The sequence below is a fragment of the Marmota flaviventris genome, chromosome 3, assembly GCF_047511675.1.
Source record: "Marmota flaviventris isolate mMarFla1 chromosome 3, mMarFla1.hap1, whole genome shotgun sequence".
In the NCBI taxonomy this organism is placed as follows: domain Eukaryota; kingdom Metazoa; phylum Chordata; class Mammalia; order Rodentia; family Sciuridae; genus Marmota; species Marmota flaviventris.
The window spans coordinates 52,052,192-52,068,038 of NC_092500.1; the positions used below are offsets into that span (position 1 = coordinate 52,052,192).

General features: G+C 38.2%; 1 protein-coding gene across 1 annotated transcript in view; it reads left to right on the forward strand.

Annotated features, from left to right (window-relative positions):
* Positions 1-13,798, forward strand: part of Wif1 (WNT inhibitory factor 1) — a 63,625-nt gene extending 49,827 nt beyond the window's left edge. Inside the window, exons 7-10 of the mRNA XM_027929525.2 lie at positions 3,944-4,039; positions 9,865-9,960; positions 10,628-10,723; positions 13,677-13,798. Of these exons, the coding sequence (XP_027785326.1) occupies positions 3,944-4,039; positions 9,865-9,960; positions 10,628-10,723; positions 13,677-13,798 (410 nt within the window). The remainder of the gene's footprint in view (positions 1-3,943; positions 4,040-9,864; positions 9,961-10,627; positions 10,724-13,676) is intronic.
* The last annotated feature ends 2,049 nt before the right edge of the window (positions 13,799-15,847 follow it).

A 15,847-nucleotide genomic window follows, 5' to 3' on the forward strand; every position in this document is an offset into this window, starting at 1 on the left:
AATGTAGCCAGAATGTCATCCTGGCTGGACAACTGTCTTCCACTGACCACTCTTGTTATGGGAGGGGATCATGGATTTTTGTGAACATCTGGAAATTTGATATGCCCTGAATAAGTTTTGTAGGTGAGCTTATCAGGTCACATCAAACAACGTGCTCCAAATTGACTGACCTAAAAGTGTACTGACTCCCAACTTAATACTTGGCTCCAAATCACGTCCTTTAGAGGTTACATGCCTCCTTCTTAGCATTGCAGCAATGGTCAAATTTTGTTCTTAGAGACTGGATTCAGACTTGGCCTTACAATATTGCCGAACAATTCATATTCTGTACAAGTTACCATTCTATTTTTCCCAGTTCACATCTTGCAAGTGGGAAAACATTTAGAAGTTTCTGCAAAGTGTGTGTCTTTAATGGAGTTACCTTTGCATCTATAATGCTAATTTTATGAAAAGAGCATTGTTTGGGGCTAATAAAAATGTTTTGAAATAAAATGATGAATATTATTTGAAGAAGAGATACTTTAGTGATCAGTTAGTACCAAGATTATAATGCACAGTTTCTTTTTTTCTTCTTTTTAAAGAAAGAAAAGCTATGTAAAAAACCCTCAGCATGAGTCAGAATAATAACTTATGGTTGTCTGCTATTTTATGACATTCATTATCTAATTGTCTGATTTTACTCTCAACAACCTTTTGAGATATGGAAAGTATTATCCATTTCATTCCCAGATAAGCATAGTGAGGTTTATAGTGCTTGAGCAGCTTAACACAAATTCACTCCTTTCTATGTACCATGGTGCAACCCAGGCTACCTAACTCAGGTCCCAGTTCCCCGTGAGGGTCTCTGGACTTCAGCAGGTAGCTTGCTCTATTTTTGGACCATGTTTTTTCCTTTGCTAAATTTGGAAGGAAGTCATTGACCTTCCTGTCCTGACCCCTGAATTAACTGAGATAATATCCAAAAGCATTTCTACATTTTTTTAAAAAAATGGTCTTTTAAAAATCATAGCATTAAACTGAAAACAATTTTTAAAAATATGTATTCATGAAGACTGAACTCTAATAACACTAATAATAATGACAGACAGTAAGTAAAGTTATTGATTGTGAATCCTCTTTTTGTCTAAATTTAGCATCTCTGCTATTTCTAAATTGAGCATTTCTTCCTGTATGTGTTATTAACCCTTTATTTTTCTTTAAGCATACAGGGGATTGATCCCGGGACCTTGTGTATGTTAGGCAAGTGCTCTACCAATGAGCTACACCCCCACCCTCTAAAACTGGGCATTTCTTACAGCAGAATTAAGCTCAGGTTATATTGAAACTGTTAGAAAATAAATCAAATCTTTCAGATAGTTGAATGAAGAACGCTTATATTCACAGATTTAAAGAAACCACTAGTGTGGTCTGCTTATGTAGATGTGGCCATTATTGGTGTGGTCTGCACAGTGGTGTATGCATTGCAATGTTTTACTAATTCTACCACATCTCGAACACTTCATGGTCACTAAAGAGGGAATATATCTATCTGTATTCCAGTATCTTTATATTTTATATTTCAGATGAAAGTTTTCCTACTTATCAGACACCAGTAATTTTTGTTTTGTTTTTGGAAAGTTCATTGAAATTCCACTTGGTCTTCTAAAGATCTGAGAATATTTTTAAAATATTTTTTACTTTCTCAACAACAACAACAAAAAGGCTTTCATTATTCAGAAGACAGTATGGAGCTTCTGAAAAAAAATGGCTTAGTTACTGGCATAGAGCTAGACTTTAGCACTACATTCTGGAACAGACATTAAAAAACAACTTTCATTGGTCCTTGGGACATGTGCCATAAATGTTAGGAAATGAGTTGTTAAGCATTAGCCAATATATTCTCAGCTCCACTGAAAGTGTCTCTGGCTCATTGTACAATAGAAATTATATTAATCTGTTTTTATAATAAAATACCTAAAGCTGAGTACTTTTAAAGAAAGGAGTAACTAAGCTTACAGTTCTGAAGATTTAAGATCATGGCATCAGCATCTGCTCTCTGGTGAGGATTTTCTAACTATATCACATCTTGGTAAATGGAATTATTATGGGAATATCTGGAAGAGAGAACATCATATGGCCAGATAGGAAACCAGGAAGATTCACAGGCCAGGCTTGCACTTTTTATAACAACTTCCTCTTGCAGGAACTAAGGTCCTATAGAACTACCTTAATCCTTTCTGAGTGTGGTAGCCCCAGTGACTCAACCGTCCTCCATTAGATCCCATTTTTTAAAGATTCCAACACTTCACAATACTGCCACATTGGGGACCAAGATTCCTTCACATGAATCTTTTAGGGACACAAACCATATCCAAATCATTGCAGAAATCTGGAGAAGTGTGGTCAGGGCAGTAATCTAAGAGTGTGGCTCAATTATATAATCAGTTTTATCAAATTTTATTATTCAATTAAGCTACCAGGCTCAGAGCATTTTCCATAACAGTAAGGAGCAGTTCCCACAGGGAAAGGACCACATGGATATTGATCCCAATGTTTCATTTCCTCATATCCTTAGGAGAAACAGGAATGAGTTGGGGGAACAGGACACACTCACAAAAACAACCAGTGATACAGATACCAGCACCAAGTAGCAAAAAAGAGGGCCACGTGAATGGATCTCCTGAATTCTCTACCAAAATGCTTCCGTTCCTCTCTAAGTCAAGATGCTTGGTTTTGCCAAAACAAGTATAGCACTATCTGGAGCTGGGAGATGCTTGTGATTTTAAACACAGCATTTATCACTTAAGAAGCAGGATATTTGTAAAATATTTTAGTTGGAATTCTTTTCCACAAAGAGAGCACACATATAACTTTTGGATTTCCTTTCTGATTTTCCTATTGGAAGCTTGCTTTAGCTTTTGTTCGGCTAGAGCCAATTTTGGCCCATTTTATGTGGGACAAAAACAATTAGGATATATAACTGAAATTGCTAAAAATCCAAACTCTAATTTTAGCCTTTACTGAATGAGCCAGCTTGTCTACTTTTAGACATTCCATTCCCACTCCTCCATTCCCACTTCTCTGTCCTCCCTCTATTTTAGGTGCCAGCAAGCAGTGAAATTCCAGAAACTAAACCAAGAGGGAGGGTTTAGGCTGAATCACAGTATGACTATTAACCTGGATAATGTAGCTAATTAGACTCCCACTAGAATACATCCAGCTTTATCCCTCCAACTCAGCTGCCACCATATCCCTACCTATATGATCTCACAAGGGTCTGCAGTCTTTTTCTGAGTACAGTTATGCTTTTATCTAAATGTCATAAAAGCCCATTTTTTAAAAAAAAAATCTGTTAGATAAAATAAATCCCTGTTCATTTTTTTTCCTAAAAAAAAAAAAAAACAACAAACATTGCTTTCTTCTTTGTTGGATCCCAATATTTATGACTTCTCTCTCTCTCTCTCTCTCTCTCTCTCTCTCTCTCTCTCTCTCTCTGTCTATTCCAAAGTAAGTAAGTTTTACCTTTTATTCTTCTTTTATCCTGCAACCAGATGTTTAAAAAAAAAATCTTGGATTTATAGCATAGCATTCTTCTCCTTTTCAGAGCATTGATTTTATTTAAAAAATTAAAAGGCAGGTTTATTTTATATATTCCATGCCTTTTTTCATTAAGATATAAGCTTCTAAGAATGGGAGGGATAGAATGTATGTGATATCCTATTATACCCTATTATGTTCTGAAATCGTGTAATTGTAATTTGATGGTAATTGTAATTCGAATCAATTACTGTGAATAACTGAAGTAATTGGTTGCAGTTTTTGTATTTGTAAAGTGGGCTTAAGCGGCTTACTTTATGAAGTAAATGAGCAAGTACAGATGCCTAAGAAACATCATGCACTTTATAGAGTTTTTGTTCAGTTTAACCCATTGTCTAATGCAGCCCCTGGTTGTTCATTCTGACAGCAAACTGTTCAACCACCTGCTTTAATGGAGGGACCTGTTTCTACCCTGGAAAATGCATTTGTCCCCCAGGTCTAGAAGGGGAGCAGTGTGAAAGAAGTGAGTACTGACTTTCCACTTTCTCTTTGTTCTCTGGGAATCTTAGCCATTTTTTTCTAATCCTTTCCTTTACCAGAGGAATCCGAAGCCCAGAAAGAACACATAGTTTGTGTGAGGTCTTAAGTCATTGGTTTCTTTTTGCTAGATTCATATGCCACTTATTTTGGCTAAACGTGAGGAGAGACATGGCTCATGAGCCTCAGAGCACTCAGAACAAATGGTTTCTGAGTCGGTTCTCTCTGGGTTTGGACTATTCAGCATGTCATATTATTTCTTTTTAGTCATTTCCACTTTGCATTATGCAGAGCCCACAGCTTCAGCCGTGAAACATAGACCAGAGCTCTGAAACAGGCGAGATCTGTCACCCACCTACAGATACAGCAGGGTTTTCCCTGCCACTGGCTGCCATTGCTGCCAGATATCCTAGAATAGACTGAGTCTTGTTACCCACCTAAGAGAAAAGGGAATACCCTAAAAAGGGACACAAACATGCATAGCAATTAAAAAAAAGAACATGCTAATAGCACATGCAGCAACATGAGAGCCTCCCACCTGTTCAATGAAAGGAGCCAGACACACACCAGTGCCTCCTGATGATTCCTTAGTTTTGAAGTTCAAGAATAGGCAAAGCTAATGGATGATGATGGAAATGAGAATCATGGTTGGAGGCACAAAAGGATTTCTTGGGGTGCCAAAAATATTCTGTATCTTGATTAATGAAGGGTCATGTGAGTGTTTATGTAAAAGAAAATCAAACTGTAAATAAGATTGGTGAATATTCTGCCTTTGCCATATTTGTTACAATTTAAGGTTAAAAATTCCCCATTGTTTGGGGAATTAATATACCCAACTGCTTATCCTGGCTCTACCACCTACTAGCCATGTAGGACTCAGCGAGTCACTTCACCTCTCTGTTAAACTGAGGAGTGAGTCAACCCACCCTACGTTGCTCAGATAGTGGGATGCATGCCCAGGAAGGAGCTAAAGGAATCAGTGTCTGCTTATTTGCTGTGTCTCTGCCTTTTTTTTTTTACTTTATTTTATTTATTCATTCATTTTTCTTTAATGTGGTGCTGAGGATCCAACCCAGTGCCTCACACATGCTTAGCAAGCGCTCTACCACTGAGCCACACCCGAGCCCCTGTCTCTGCCTTTTTGATGTGTGTTGAGGAAGACTTGTTCAGCATTTCTTGTTTCCAGCTGTGCTTTACCTGTAAAGCATCACTGTGTTGGTTCAGCCGTAGTTTATGAAGTTGTAGTGTATTCAAAACTGAATAATACTAAGTTCTGACTTTAACTTTCAACCTCTAATTTATTTGTGAGTTTTTGTACTTTAATGAGTAGTAGGTGAAGTAACCATTTTTTATAGAGTTCAAATGAAATACTTCTGAAGCTTCCATAAAACATGTAATTAATTGCCAGGATGTGGTTTCTATTCTTATTAATTACCCTTCCCTGATAAAGATATCTCAGAATGGACACCCCTCAATTTTCTCCTCATCCTCACCCCCAGAGGTTGCACACTTAATTGGTTTGTGTGTGAATCTTTGCTCATGGTCTCATTTTGTGTAAGGATGCCTTTTCATGCCTTTAGGATTTATACACTTTCTGTTGGCAGAAGCACTGCTTTTATTCTTGTGTGTATACATGTGCATGTGATTTTTTTTTCTCTCTAACTGCATCAAAAATTTGGGTCTTTGAAACCCCCTGACAAGTTTGATCACAAATTTTATTCAAAATTTTTTAGGAAATTTCCTGTTTCTCTTATTACCAGGAAAAAATGGAAATGGGTCTTGATTTGAAAAGTGCCTCTACAAGTATATAGATAAAACAGCATAGTTGAAGTATGTATTCTTATTTTTTAATTAAGATATAATTTACATAGCATAAAACACAACATTTAACCAGTTGTTAAACCACCCAGTACATGCACAAAGTTGTGCAGCCACCACCTCTGTCCAATCCATACCATTTCAAAAAGAAAACCTGTGCCTATCAGCAGTTCCTCCACATTCTACTCTCCCCCCAGCTCTGGCAACCTCTAATCTACTTTCTGTCTCTTCAGACTTGCCTGTTCTGAACATTTCACATAAATGGGAGCATACAACATGTGGTCTTTTGTTTCTGGCTTCTTTCATATAGGTTTCTTCTAGTGTTTTTAAGGTTCACACATGGTGTAGCATATATCAGGACATCAGTCCTTGTGGCTGAATAATAGTCACTGGAATGTATAACTGCATTTTGTTTATGCATTTATCAGCTGATAAACATTTGGGTTGTTTGCATATGAAGACTATTTTGAACACTGCTGTAATGAACATTTGTGAATAAGTTGTTTGTGTAGACATAAGTTTTCAATTCTTTTGGACATAAACCCAGGAGTAGAATTGCTGAATCATGTGTTTTCAAATTTTTTTGAGGAATAGCCAGACCATTTTCCAAAATAGCTGCATGATTTTACAACCCCATCAAGGTGCAGCAATGTGCAAGAGTTCCAGTTTTCCCACATCCTTACCAATAGTCAGAGGTATCTGGATAGATGGTTGTGTGCTCCTAGATTTCCCAAGAATCTTCAATGAACCTTCAGTTAAAAAGACCACACAGCTTTACTTCCATCGCGTTATAAATAAAGTTTAAAACTAAATTAATGGGTTCATATTATAAAGCTTTCAGTATAAAATGTTCTTTGTAAAGACATTTTAGAATATTGGAGAAAATGATTAAAAATCACTCACCATTCTAGAACAACGTTCTAAGAGATGATGAGTGTTGGCCCAGGTTGTAAACCCCTTTGATCTTTTTTGTCTCTGAGTGTCACAAATTTAAGGTAATTTATCCAACCATCCCATTAGTGGAGAAAGTTTAATGTCTTTGTTTTATAAATATCTTAATCACATTGTACTCACAAGGACTCAACCACTGGTTGTACTAAAAATGCTGTTTAAATTTAGTCAAATCTAGTGTCCATAGGCAATGCTTAGTCTCTTAGGATAAAGATGTGTAATCTCTCAGGCCTACTCAGTTTTCCATTGTCTGTTGGATAGAATTTGGCCACAAATTGTTTTCAGGAAAAGGAAACATAAATATTAAAGACAATTGTAGAATCCTGAAATTTAAAACAATCAGATCATGAGGTTTGGTTTCTATAGTCTTTGAACTAGCAGTGGGCTTCTAACTCTCCTGCAGTTAGTTGCCTTTCTGTTGTGTAAAAACCAGGAGAGAATATCCTCCCTCCTGGCTGAGGTGAAACTAAGTTTCCTCATTTCTATCATTCCATGGACAAGAAAAGACCCATTGGGCCAATGAAATGATTCTTGCCAAGGATCAATCTCTGCAGTATTCCTGCTTACCAAGTTCACTCCTCCTTCACTATGGGAAATTAGGGCTCACCAAGTATTTCACATATAAGTAGTCTATCTTCTTTGCCATATAGTTATCATCCCACATTGTGTTTGCTTGGGGGAAAACCCAGTGTGTTGCAGAGTACCATGAACGATTCAATTTTGTGTATGTCTTGGGGTCAGATGTTTCTTTGATGCAAGTAGAAATTTGGAGTTAGATATTCCTTCCTTTTGGGTAAGAGTTGAGATATTAACTAAACAGTAAATTGTTTTATTAGTCAGATTTTCATTCAAAATGCCTGACAAGAACAATTTAGAGGAGGAAAACTTTATTTAGGGTCCATGGTTTCAGAGGTTCAGTTCATGGTCGGTGGACTCCATTGCTCTAGGCCTGAGGTGAGATAGCACATCATGGAGGGAAAACATGGTAAAGGAAAGATACTCAGTTAATGGCTGGCTGGCTGGCTCACTGGGAAGGAGAGAGAGAGAGGAGAGAGAGAGAGAGAGAGAGAGAGAGAGAGAGAGAGAGAGAGAGAGAGAGAGAGAGAGAGAGAAAGGAGGAGCCAGGAGACAAGATATAATCCCCAAGGGCCAACTCCAGTGACCCACTTCCACATTCCACCAGCCTATAGTTACCATTCAGTCTGACCATTTCAAGTTACTATCTATCAAATGGATCAATCCATTGATCAGGTCACAGCTCTCATAATCTAATCATTCTCACTTCCTGTATTAACACAGATGTTTTTGCAGGACACCTCATATCCAAACCATAACAATGTGTTCTTATGTGCAAACCTAGAAAAAGGGCTTTTTTGGACTTTCTGTGGTCAACAAAAAGGTGGTATTTTATTATGAAAGTTGTTTTAATACCCGTTTCTGAAACATGCTTGTTTTAGAAAAAAAAAAATCTCAAAGTCTAATGGTATTCCAGGTTTGTGAGAGACCTTAACACCCCAGTATTGTTATGTCTGTATTACCTCCACAATGACTAAATACTGCTTTCATCAATTTATATGTAAATAAAGTCCTTTAGGTAAGTAAAAAGAAAAAGAAAGTGTTTTTAGTCAAGTGATTTTTATGTGGAATTCACTTCTTATTTTTCAAGAATAGTATTTTCTTTGACCGTAAGAAAAAGTGTTTAGAGAATGAAAGGTGAGATGGTTAGGGATAGATTTCATTAGCTGTCCTTATGTACTCAGAGACCTTTGTAATTAATGTTCTCCTAAAAGTGAAAAGAAAGAAAAACAACAACAAAATTCCAAACTTGTCCTCTACCAAAACCCAAGCTGCTTGCCAACTTGGAACATCACTGTGCCAGTCACAGGCTGTGGTTTCACACCTGGGAGGATAATACTCTTCTTCAAAAACTTCAGTCCTAGGATGGCAAATTCTAAATTGCAGAGAGAAAATAAATAACCTTTAGAGTAAGAAGGCAGCAAATGATTGCATAATTTTTACCTTTAAAGTCTTCTGGTGGGTCTAAAACTCTGTGATTCAAAGATCTGTGAAAACATTACCAATATTCATTTGGTATGAGATAAAAGAAAAATGATGTATCTTGAAGATCTAAGACATTCCCAGAAAATGTATGGTTGTGCTACTGGGTACCTTTTGTGACCTGCCTCATATTCTCTCAGCCAACCTTTAACTCCTGTCATTGCTGAAGCAACCTGTTTTGCACAAGTGTGAGCTGATTGCACTTCATCTTATCCATTCCACACCTTTGCTCTCCACCCAGAGACATCTCTGAGTCCTTAGAAATCACATACTGCGTTTGCAGCATGAAGTGTGAGGAAATTACCCCTTGGGGCAAGTGGGAGTCAAATGCTGATGAACAAATGCTTCCCCCTCTATCTTCAGACAACTCTGAGGTGCAGCTGATACAGCTCCTTGGAAGGACCCAGCAAAATGGGACCCAGTTGCTCATAGTGGTGACTGAACCACACTTTGGTGTTGACCTTCCCTCCTACCCTGTTTCATTCTTCCCATGCCCCATTCCTATTTCCTAGGCTCACTTCCCCAAAATAAGCTATCTGCTGGCAAACCCTGCTTTCTGGGGAATCCTAGACTAAGACTTATGAGGTCAGGTACTGGTGTAGACCTGCTTTCAGAACAAGAAACAATCCAAAGCGGAACTCAGAGAAAAGACCATTTAGTGGGTCATGCATAAATCAACTTTTAGTAAGTTATATCTTAAATTACAATTTGTGAGTCAGTTAAAAGATTATTCTTTTAATAAAAATGTGAATGGAACTATAGCATTGGGGCAGTACATTTATGGTGAAAGAAGATATGTATTCAAAGTAGAAGTATTAACCTGTCTATTTCAAAAACAAAACTCAAGCAATATAAAAGCCAGATTAAATCTGAAATGAGTGGAAAACACTGCTTTTACCTCCTTGAAACCTTGTGATTCTTTATGTAATATTCCCCGAATGGAGCTCTGGGTTCTTTGCTCACTTGCATTGCTCTCTATTTTAGGCAAATGCCCACAACCCTGTCGAAATGGAGGTAAATGCATTGGTAAAAGCAAATGTAAGTGCTCCAAAGGTTACCAAGGAGACCTCTGTTCTAAACGTAAGTACTCACACACCTCATCAATATTGGTTAGGTGACGAGTGAGTTAGCTGTACTCTCCAACTACAAAATGTCACAGTTAACCTTTCCTTGCTGACATACATGATTCTTTTATGTAGACCAAAGGCACTGTATGGAATCCATGCCTATAACAGAATTTACATACCCTCACAGATACAACTGAACGTTTTAATATTTTTTAAAAATTTACTAGAGGGCTGGGGATATGGCTCAAGCGGTACCGCGCTTGCCTGGCATGTGCGGGGTGCTAGGTTCGATCCTCAGCACCACATAAAAAAATAAAATAAAATATGTTGTGTCCACTGAAAACTGAAAAATAAATATTAAAAAAATTCTCTCTCTCTCTAAAAAAAATTCACTAGAGGTTTTCTTAAGGAAAATAAACTTCCATTGCTCACAAGTTTCAAAATCCTACTGAGAGTTTTTTTGTAAATGAGGAACATGATGCTTATTCTCTCAAGATTTTTTCACAAAGTCCCAAACTGACTTTTACCTGGAGAATGGTTTAGAAAGAGAAAAAAAGAAAAAAAAATTAGGCGTTGAAGCCAAAACTAACTCGTTCTAAAGAACTGCAGGAAAAGGAGCTGTGTAATTCTGTTGAAAAAGGAAAGCCGAGGAAACATTTATTTTATCTTCTTTGCTCCAGCTGTCTGCGAGCCTGGCTGTGGTGCACACGGGACTTGCCAGGAACCCAACAAATGCCAATGTCAAGAAGGTTGGCATGGAAGACACTGCAATAAAAGTGAGTTGGAGACCATCTGGGAAGTCAGTCTCTTTCACTTCTTGGCTCCAGGGGCTAATAGACAACCCACAACCCAGCCCCACCTGCCATTTCCTTCTCTGCCCACCATGCTCCCCTCCCTCTCTCGAAACCTTAGATTCTAAGCTTTAAAGTTTAAAAAAGTAAGGCATCATTGTGAAATGTCATCAGCTCTGTAAAATACCACCACAAATATTTTCTAGCTTAGATTGCTAATACAGGTTCATACAGTAATATAGTATGTCAACTATGAAAGATGTGATCATCTCAATTAAGATTTCAAATCAAATGTAGAATCAGTATCTACTTACCTCTGATTTTAAAATTCAAGATTTACCAACTCACATATAATATGTGAAGAGTTTTACTTTTTAAAATTTTTAAATTATATTGGGTATATTTTTAATGAGTCCTTTTGAGGGAAAGGAAAAGTCTGTGAAGCCCTCTATGAGAGAGAGATGTTATAGGAGATGTGTTTTTTCCAAATGTACCAACTACTCAAAATGAAGTAGAAATGTAGAACAAACACTGAACTATTTTATATATGAAATGGAGCTTAATAAAACCAATTATTTAGTACTGGATTAGTGTCTCCCCTGTGCTAAGCAGGAATCCAGAAAATGGGGGGACACATCAATGAAACAGAAAGTGCAGATCCAGTGGAGGGAGAGTTGATTAGTAAGTGAACAAAATAACACAGTCTGTGTATATCTGGCACCCAGAACTCAGTCTCCTAAGCCTGGGACACTGTCCTCTCCACTTGGGGGAAAGGAAGTTCCCAACCATGCAACACCCTTCAATAGCAGAAGTCCAGATGTGGCTACCATATTACATCTCCAAAATACAAGTTAAACAAACCACAGATATTTTTCTAGATCAGTGGTCTCCAAAGAGTGTTGCTCACGGTCCAGTGAGTGTGGAAATTATTAGTTCGGGTGCTGAGGGGAAGTATTACCTCTCAAAATTTTTTTATATTTTATATTATTTTATACATATTTACATATACATTTAATATGTAATTATTTAATTGCAAACTTTCTAATTTCCAATTTTTGTGCAGACCTTACAATATTCACATGTTATTCTGATGTATATATGATGAACTTATATGTGGGTATACATGTTTATTGTAAGGTAGGCTGGTGTCTGGTGGGCACAGTATGGGAAGGAGTGCAGTTCCTCTGGTAAATAGCTCTTCACCCAGTTGTAATGGTTGAATGTATCCCTACTAGGACATGCTTTTGGGAAACCTTTGGACTAACACCCCTATAGGAAACTAACAATTTCTAGAGTCATTTTCAAAAGACTAAGTCAAATCTTTTATGCCACTCTCAACTGGATACAAACACCATGGCTTGTCCAGAATCAAAGTGATTTTCCAGAAGTCCTTGAGCCTAAGGATGATCTGAAGTCTGACTATACACCCCAGGACTCAATTGCAAAGATCTCTGGTCTCATAAATGGGGGCCAGTGATCTCCAAGATGGAGGTGGGGTGAGCACAAGGGCACTGTTTCCACTGATATACCTGGTCACTCTTACAAAAAGAAGGCAAGTTAGGGGTCCTTTGGAATAGAGCAGTAGATGAGCAATTCTATCAAGGAGAACTGCAAGCCTCCAAACAGCACCCCTAGTGTAGACCACATGCTTAATCTTCTGCCATCAGTGTCCCTCCTACAGAGTAAGTCAATGCAAGCCAGGAAGGTGCCCTGGTGCTTGATTCAAATGCAAGTGTGTTTTCCAGGGGAGGCCACCCGGCCAGTTCTGTACTTCAAGAGAATGGAGCTAAAAGGGTTTATTTTAACTAGCGGGAGGTGACAAGGAAGCTCTGAGTCACAGAGTTCTGCTAAGAACAGATTTCCAGTGGGGTGACACGTTGGGAGGTCCCAGGCACCCAGGCATCATAGCAGGAAGGAGGATCCTGGAGGCAGATGTCCCTACTCAGGCTCACCCTCACCAGCAGGGAGGTTTGGTCTTCATGGGTGGCAAGTCAAGCTGCATGGTAGGGATTTACTCCAGCGCATTGTTGGCTCATGTTCTGACCATTCCATGAGCTACCAGCCTACATAGTGACAATTCAAAGAAACATATTCAGGAACAAATATTCTGTTCTCACTAGTTGTTTAATAACATGCTTGCACTTAAAAACCACAAGGAAGAAATGAAGTGCTGAATTTGACTCTGATACACACGAAGATGGTGGTAGATTTTTGAAATGTAATTGCTGTTTTACATCAGTTTTAGGAAACCAAAAATGAGTTAGGGCCCCCCAGCACCTCCAGAAGTTCACAAGTAGAGGGGAGGGAGATCTCAAGTTGTGTAACTGAGTATCACATTCCACTGATAACCAAGTGGAAAATGAATAGATGCCACCTGACCAAAACCCACAAGTCCCCATTGATAGAAGTCAGTTTAAATAACAACCCGTTCTCTAATACACATAATGGAAACTCTCGATTCTTACAACATTCCTGTATGTATGAGTGCTGTAGCCATACTCTCACCGTGGGATCTATGGGAAGAGCGGAGGTTGTTACATATTGAACTGGATCCATCAGCTGGATTGATGGTTCTGCAATGCAATGAAAGGATCAATGACCAAATCATTGATCTTCTGTAGCAGCATTTGAGACTTCAGTGTGAGATCCTTACCAACCCTTGGGTGGAGACTGCTTCCATTCAAACACAGCAGCCAAAATATATAGTGAGTAAGAAACCCAATGGAGGGCAAATTTGACAAGAGTTAGTAAAATGGGTTTCTTTCAACAGAGATCTTGAACCTGTAACATCTCTTCATTCAGGTAGCTTTTTGTGGTCACTGTGGTCTTCCACTCTGGGTTAAAAAGGGAAAATGGATTTCATTTGAATGGTTAATGATGAATCTGAAGAGCCTGTTTTTGTAGTTTCTTTGCTTTTAAGCTGTGAATAATTTTGCAGGGTACAGAGCCAGCCTCATGCATGCCCTGAGGCCAGCAGGCGCCGGTCTCCGGCAGCACACGCCTTCACTTAAAAAGGCCGGGGAGCAGCAGGAACCACCTGAATCCAATTACATCTGGTGAACTCCGACATCTGAAACGTTTTAAGTTACACCAAGTTCATAGCCTTTGTTAACCTTTTATGTGTTGAATGTTCAAATAATGTTCATTACACTTAAGAATACTGGCCTGAATTTTATTAGCTTCATTATAAATCACTGAGCTGATATTTACTCTTCCTTTTAAGTTTCCTAAGTGTGTCTGTAGCATGATGGTATAGATTTTCTTCTTTCAGTCCTTTGGGACAGATTTTATATTATGTCTGTTGATCAGGTTAAAATTTTGTCTTCTCGGTGTATAGTTGGCAGATATTTGCAAAATTACAATGCATTCATGGTGTTGAGGGGCTGGGTCACATTAGAGAGGTTAAATTGGGCAAAAATACATAAATCACAAGGATTTAGATGAAGCAGTTAATCATGTTGAAGTTACAGCATTTCAAATTTTATTGTCATATATTTAGACATTTGTCACATTTTTAATTGCCCTTATTTGTATGCTCTTATACAACATATTTCGACCTTACCATTACTCCAGAGAGTTCAGTATTGAAAAAAGAAAAACCAAAAATTGACACTGTGGTAGTGGCATTTAAACAATATAATATATTGTAAACACAATGAGATAGGGAATATAATGTATGAAGTCTTTGCATTGGCTTGAAGCAATATAATATATATTGTAAACAAAATACTGCTCTTACATAATAAACATTTTATACTGTTTGTATGTATAAAATAAAGGTGCTGCTTTAGTTTTCTGAGTGTTGTATGGAGTGGTCTTTGCATGTGTGATCTGGTTGTTCGCAATTTAGTGGTAGTTAATTCTTTTCAGTACCATAAAAGAGATCCTATGATTCCATTCTTTGCCCCTACCACAGCCCTTATCCTCATCCCTCCCTCCCAGCTCCCTGACTCTGCTCCAGCCATGCTGCATTATACTCTCTTTTTACTGCTTATTTATATCACAGCTGAGTAGTCATTTCTTTCAAAAAGTCTTCTCTAACTAGAACGTGTTAAATAACTATCTTAGTTCCTTTTCTGGTGCTATAAAGAATACATTAGACTGGGTAATTTATAAAGAAGACAAATATATTTGAGTCACAGTTCAGGAATCTGTGAAACCCAAGAGAACACCAGGATCTGACAAGGACCTTAATGCTGCATCATCCCATGGCAGAAGGCAGAAGGGCAAGAGAGCCTGAGAGCAAGGCAGTCCGAACTTGCCTTTGTAACAGCCCACCCTCAAGGCAACTAAGCTGCACCTGCAATCACATTAATTAATTAATTAATTAAGGCAGAACAAATAACTATTTTTTGTGGTAGGGGAGTTACCAGGGATTGAATTCCAGGGCACTTAATCACTGAGCCACATCCCCAGCCCTATTTTGCATTTTATTTAGAGAAAGGGTCTCACTGAGTTGCTAAGTGCCTTGCTTTTGCTTTGGCTGACTTTGAACTCGTTATCCTCCAGGCTCAGCCTCTGGAAATGCTGGGATTTCAGGCATGTGCCACTGTGCCTGGCACAAATCACTACTTCTTAGGTCCTGCCTCCCAACACGGTTGCATTGGGGATTAAGTTTCCAACACATGAACCTTGGGGGACACATTCAAATCACAGCAATATCCCATTAGTGAAAAGTGTTCTAAGCCTTTTTAGAAGTATCAGGATGTCACAAATGAAAAATGCCACCATTTATTAAAAACCTATTGATCTTAAATACATTATATGTGTTATTTTGCAATTCGGTGAGGCCAGTGTTCTTGTACCCTTTTACACATTGGGAAACAAGCTTAGAAAGAGTAGGTAGTTTATTGAAGATAACACAAGCAATAGGGGAAGAGATCGAATACTACGCTGTTCTCCCTCATTCCTTTCCTCAGCAGATGGAATAGAACACAGAATGCCATCTATCCTAGGCAACAACTTCCAAACATATGCTCTTCTCTATTCTCCCAAGGGAATGTGGACCTTATTTTAGAAATAAGGTCTACAGCTTTTCTTCTAATAGGTTGTGGCCATCAGTTGTGTGATATGAGATGACATGATGATGAGAAGTGTTCGAGGGAACAG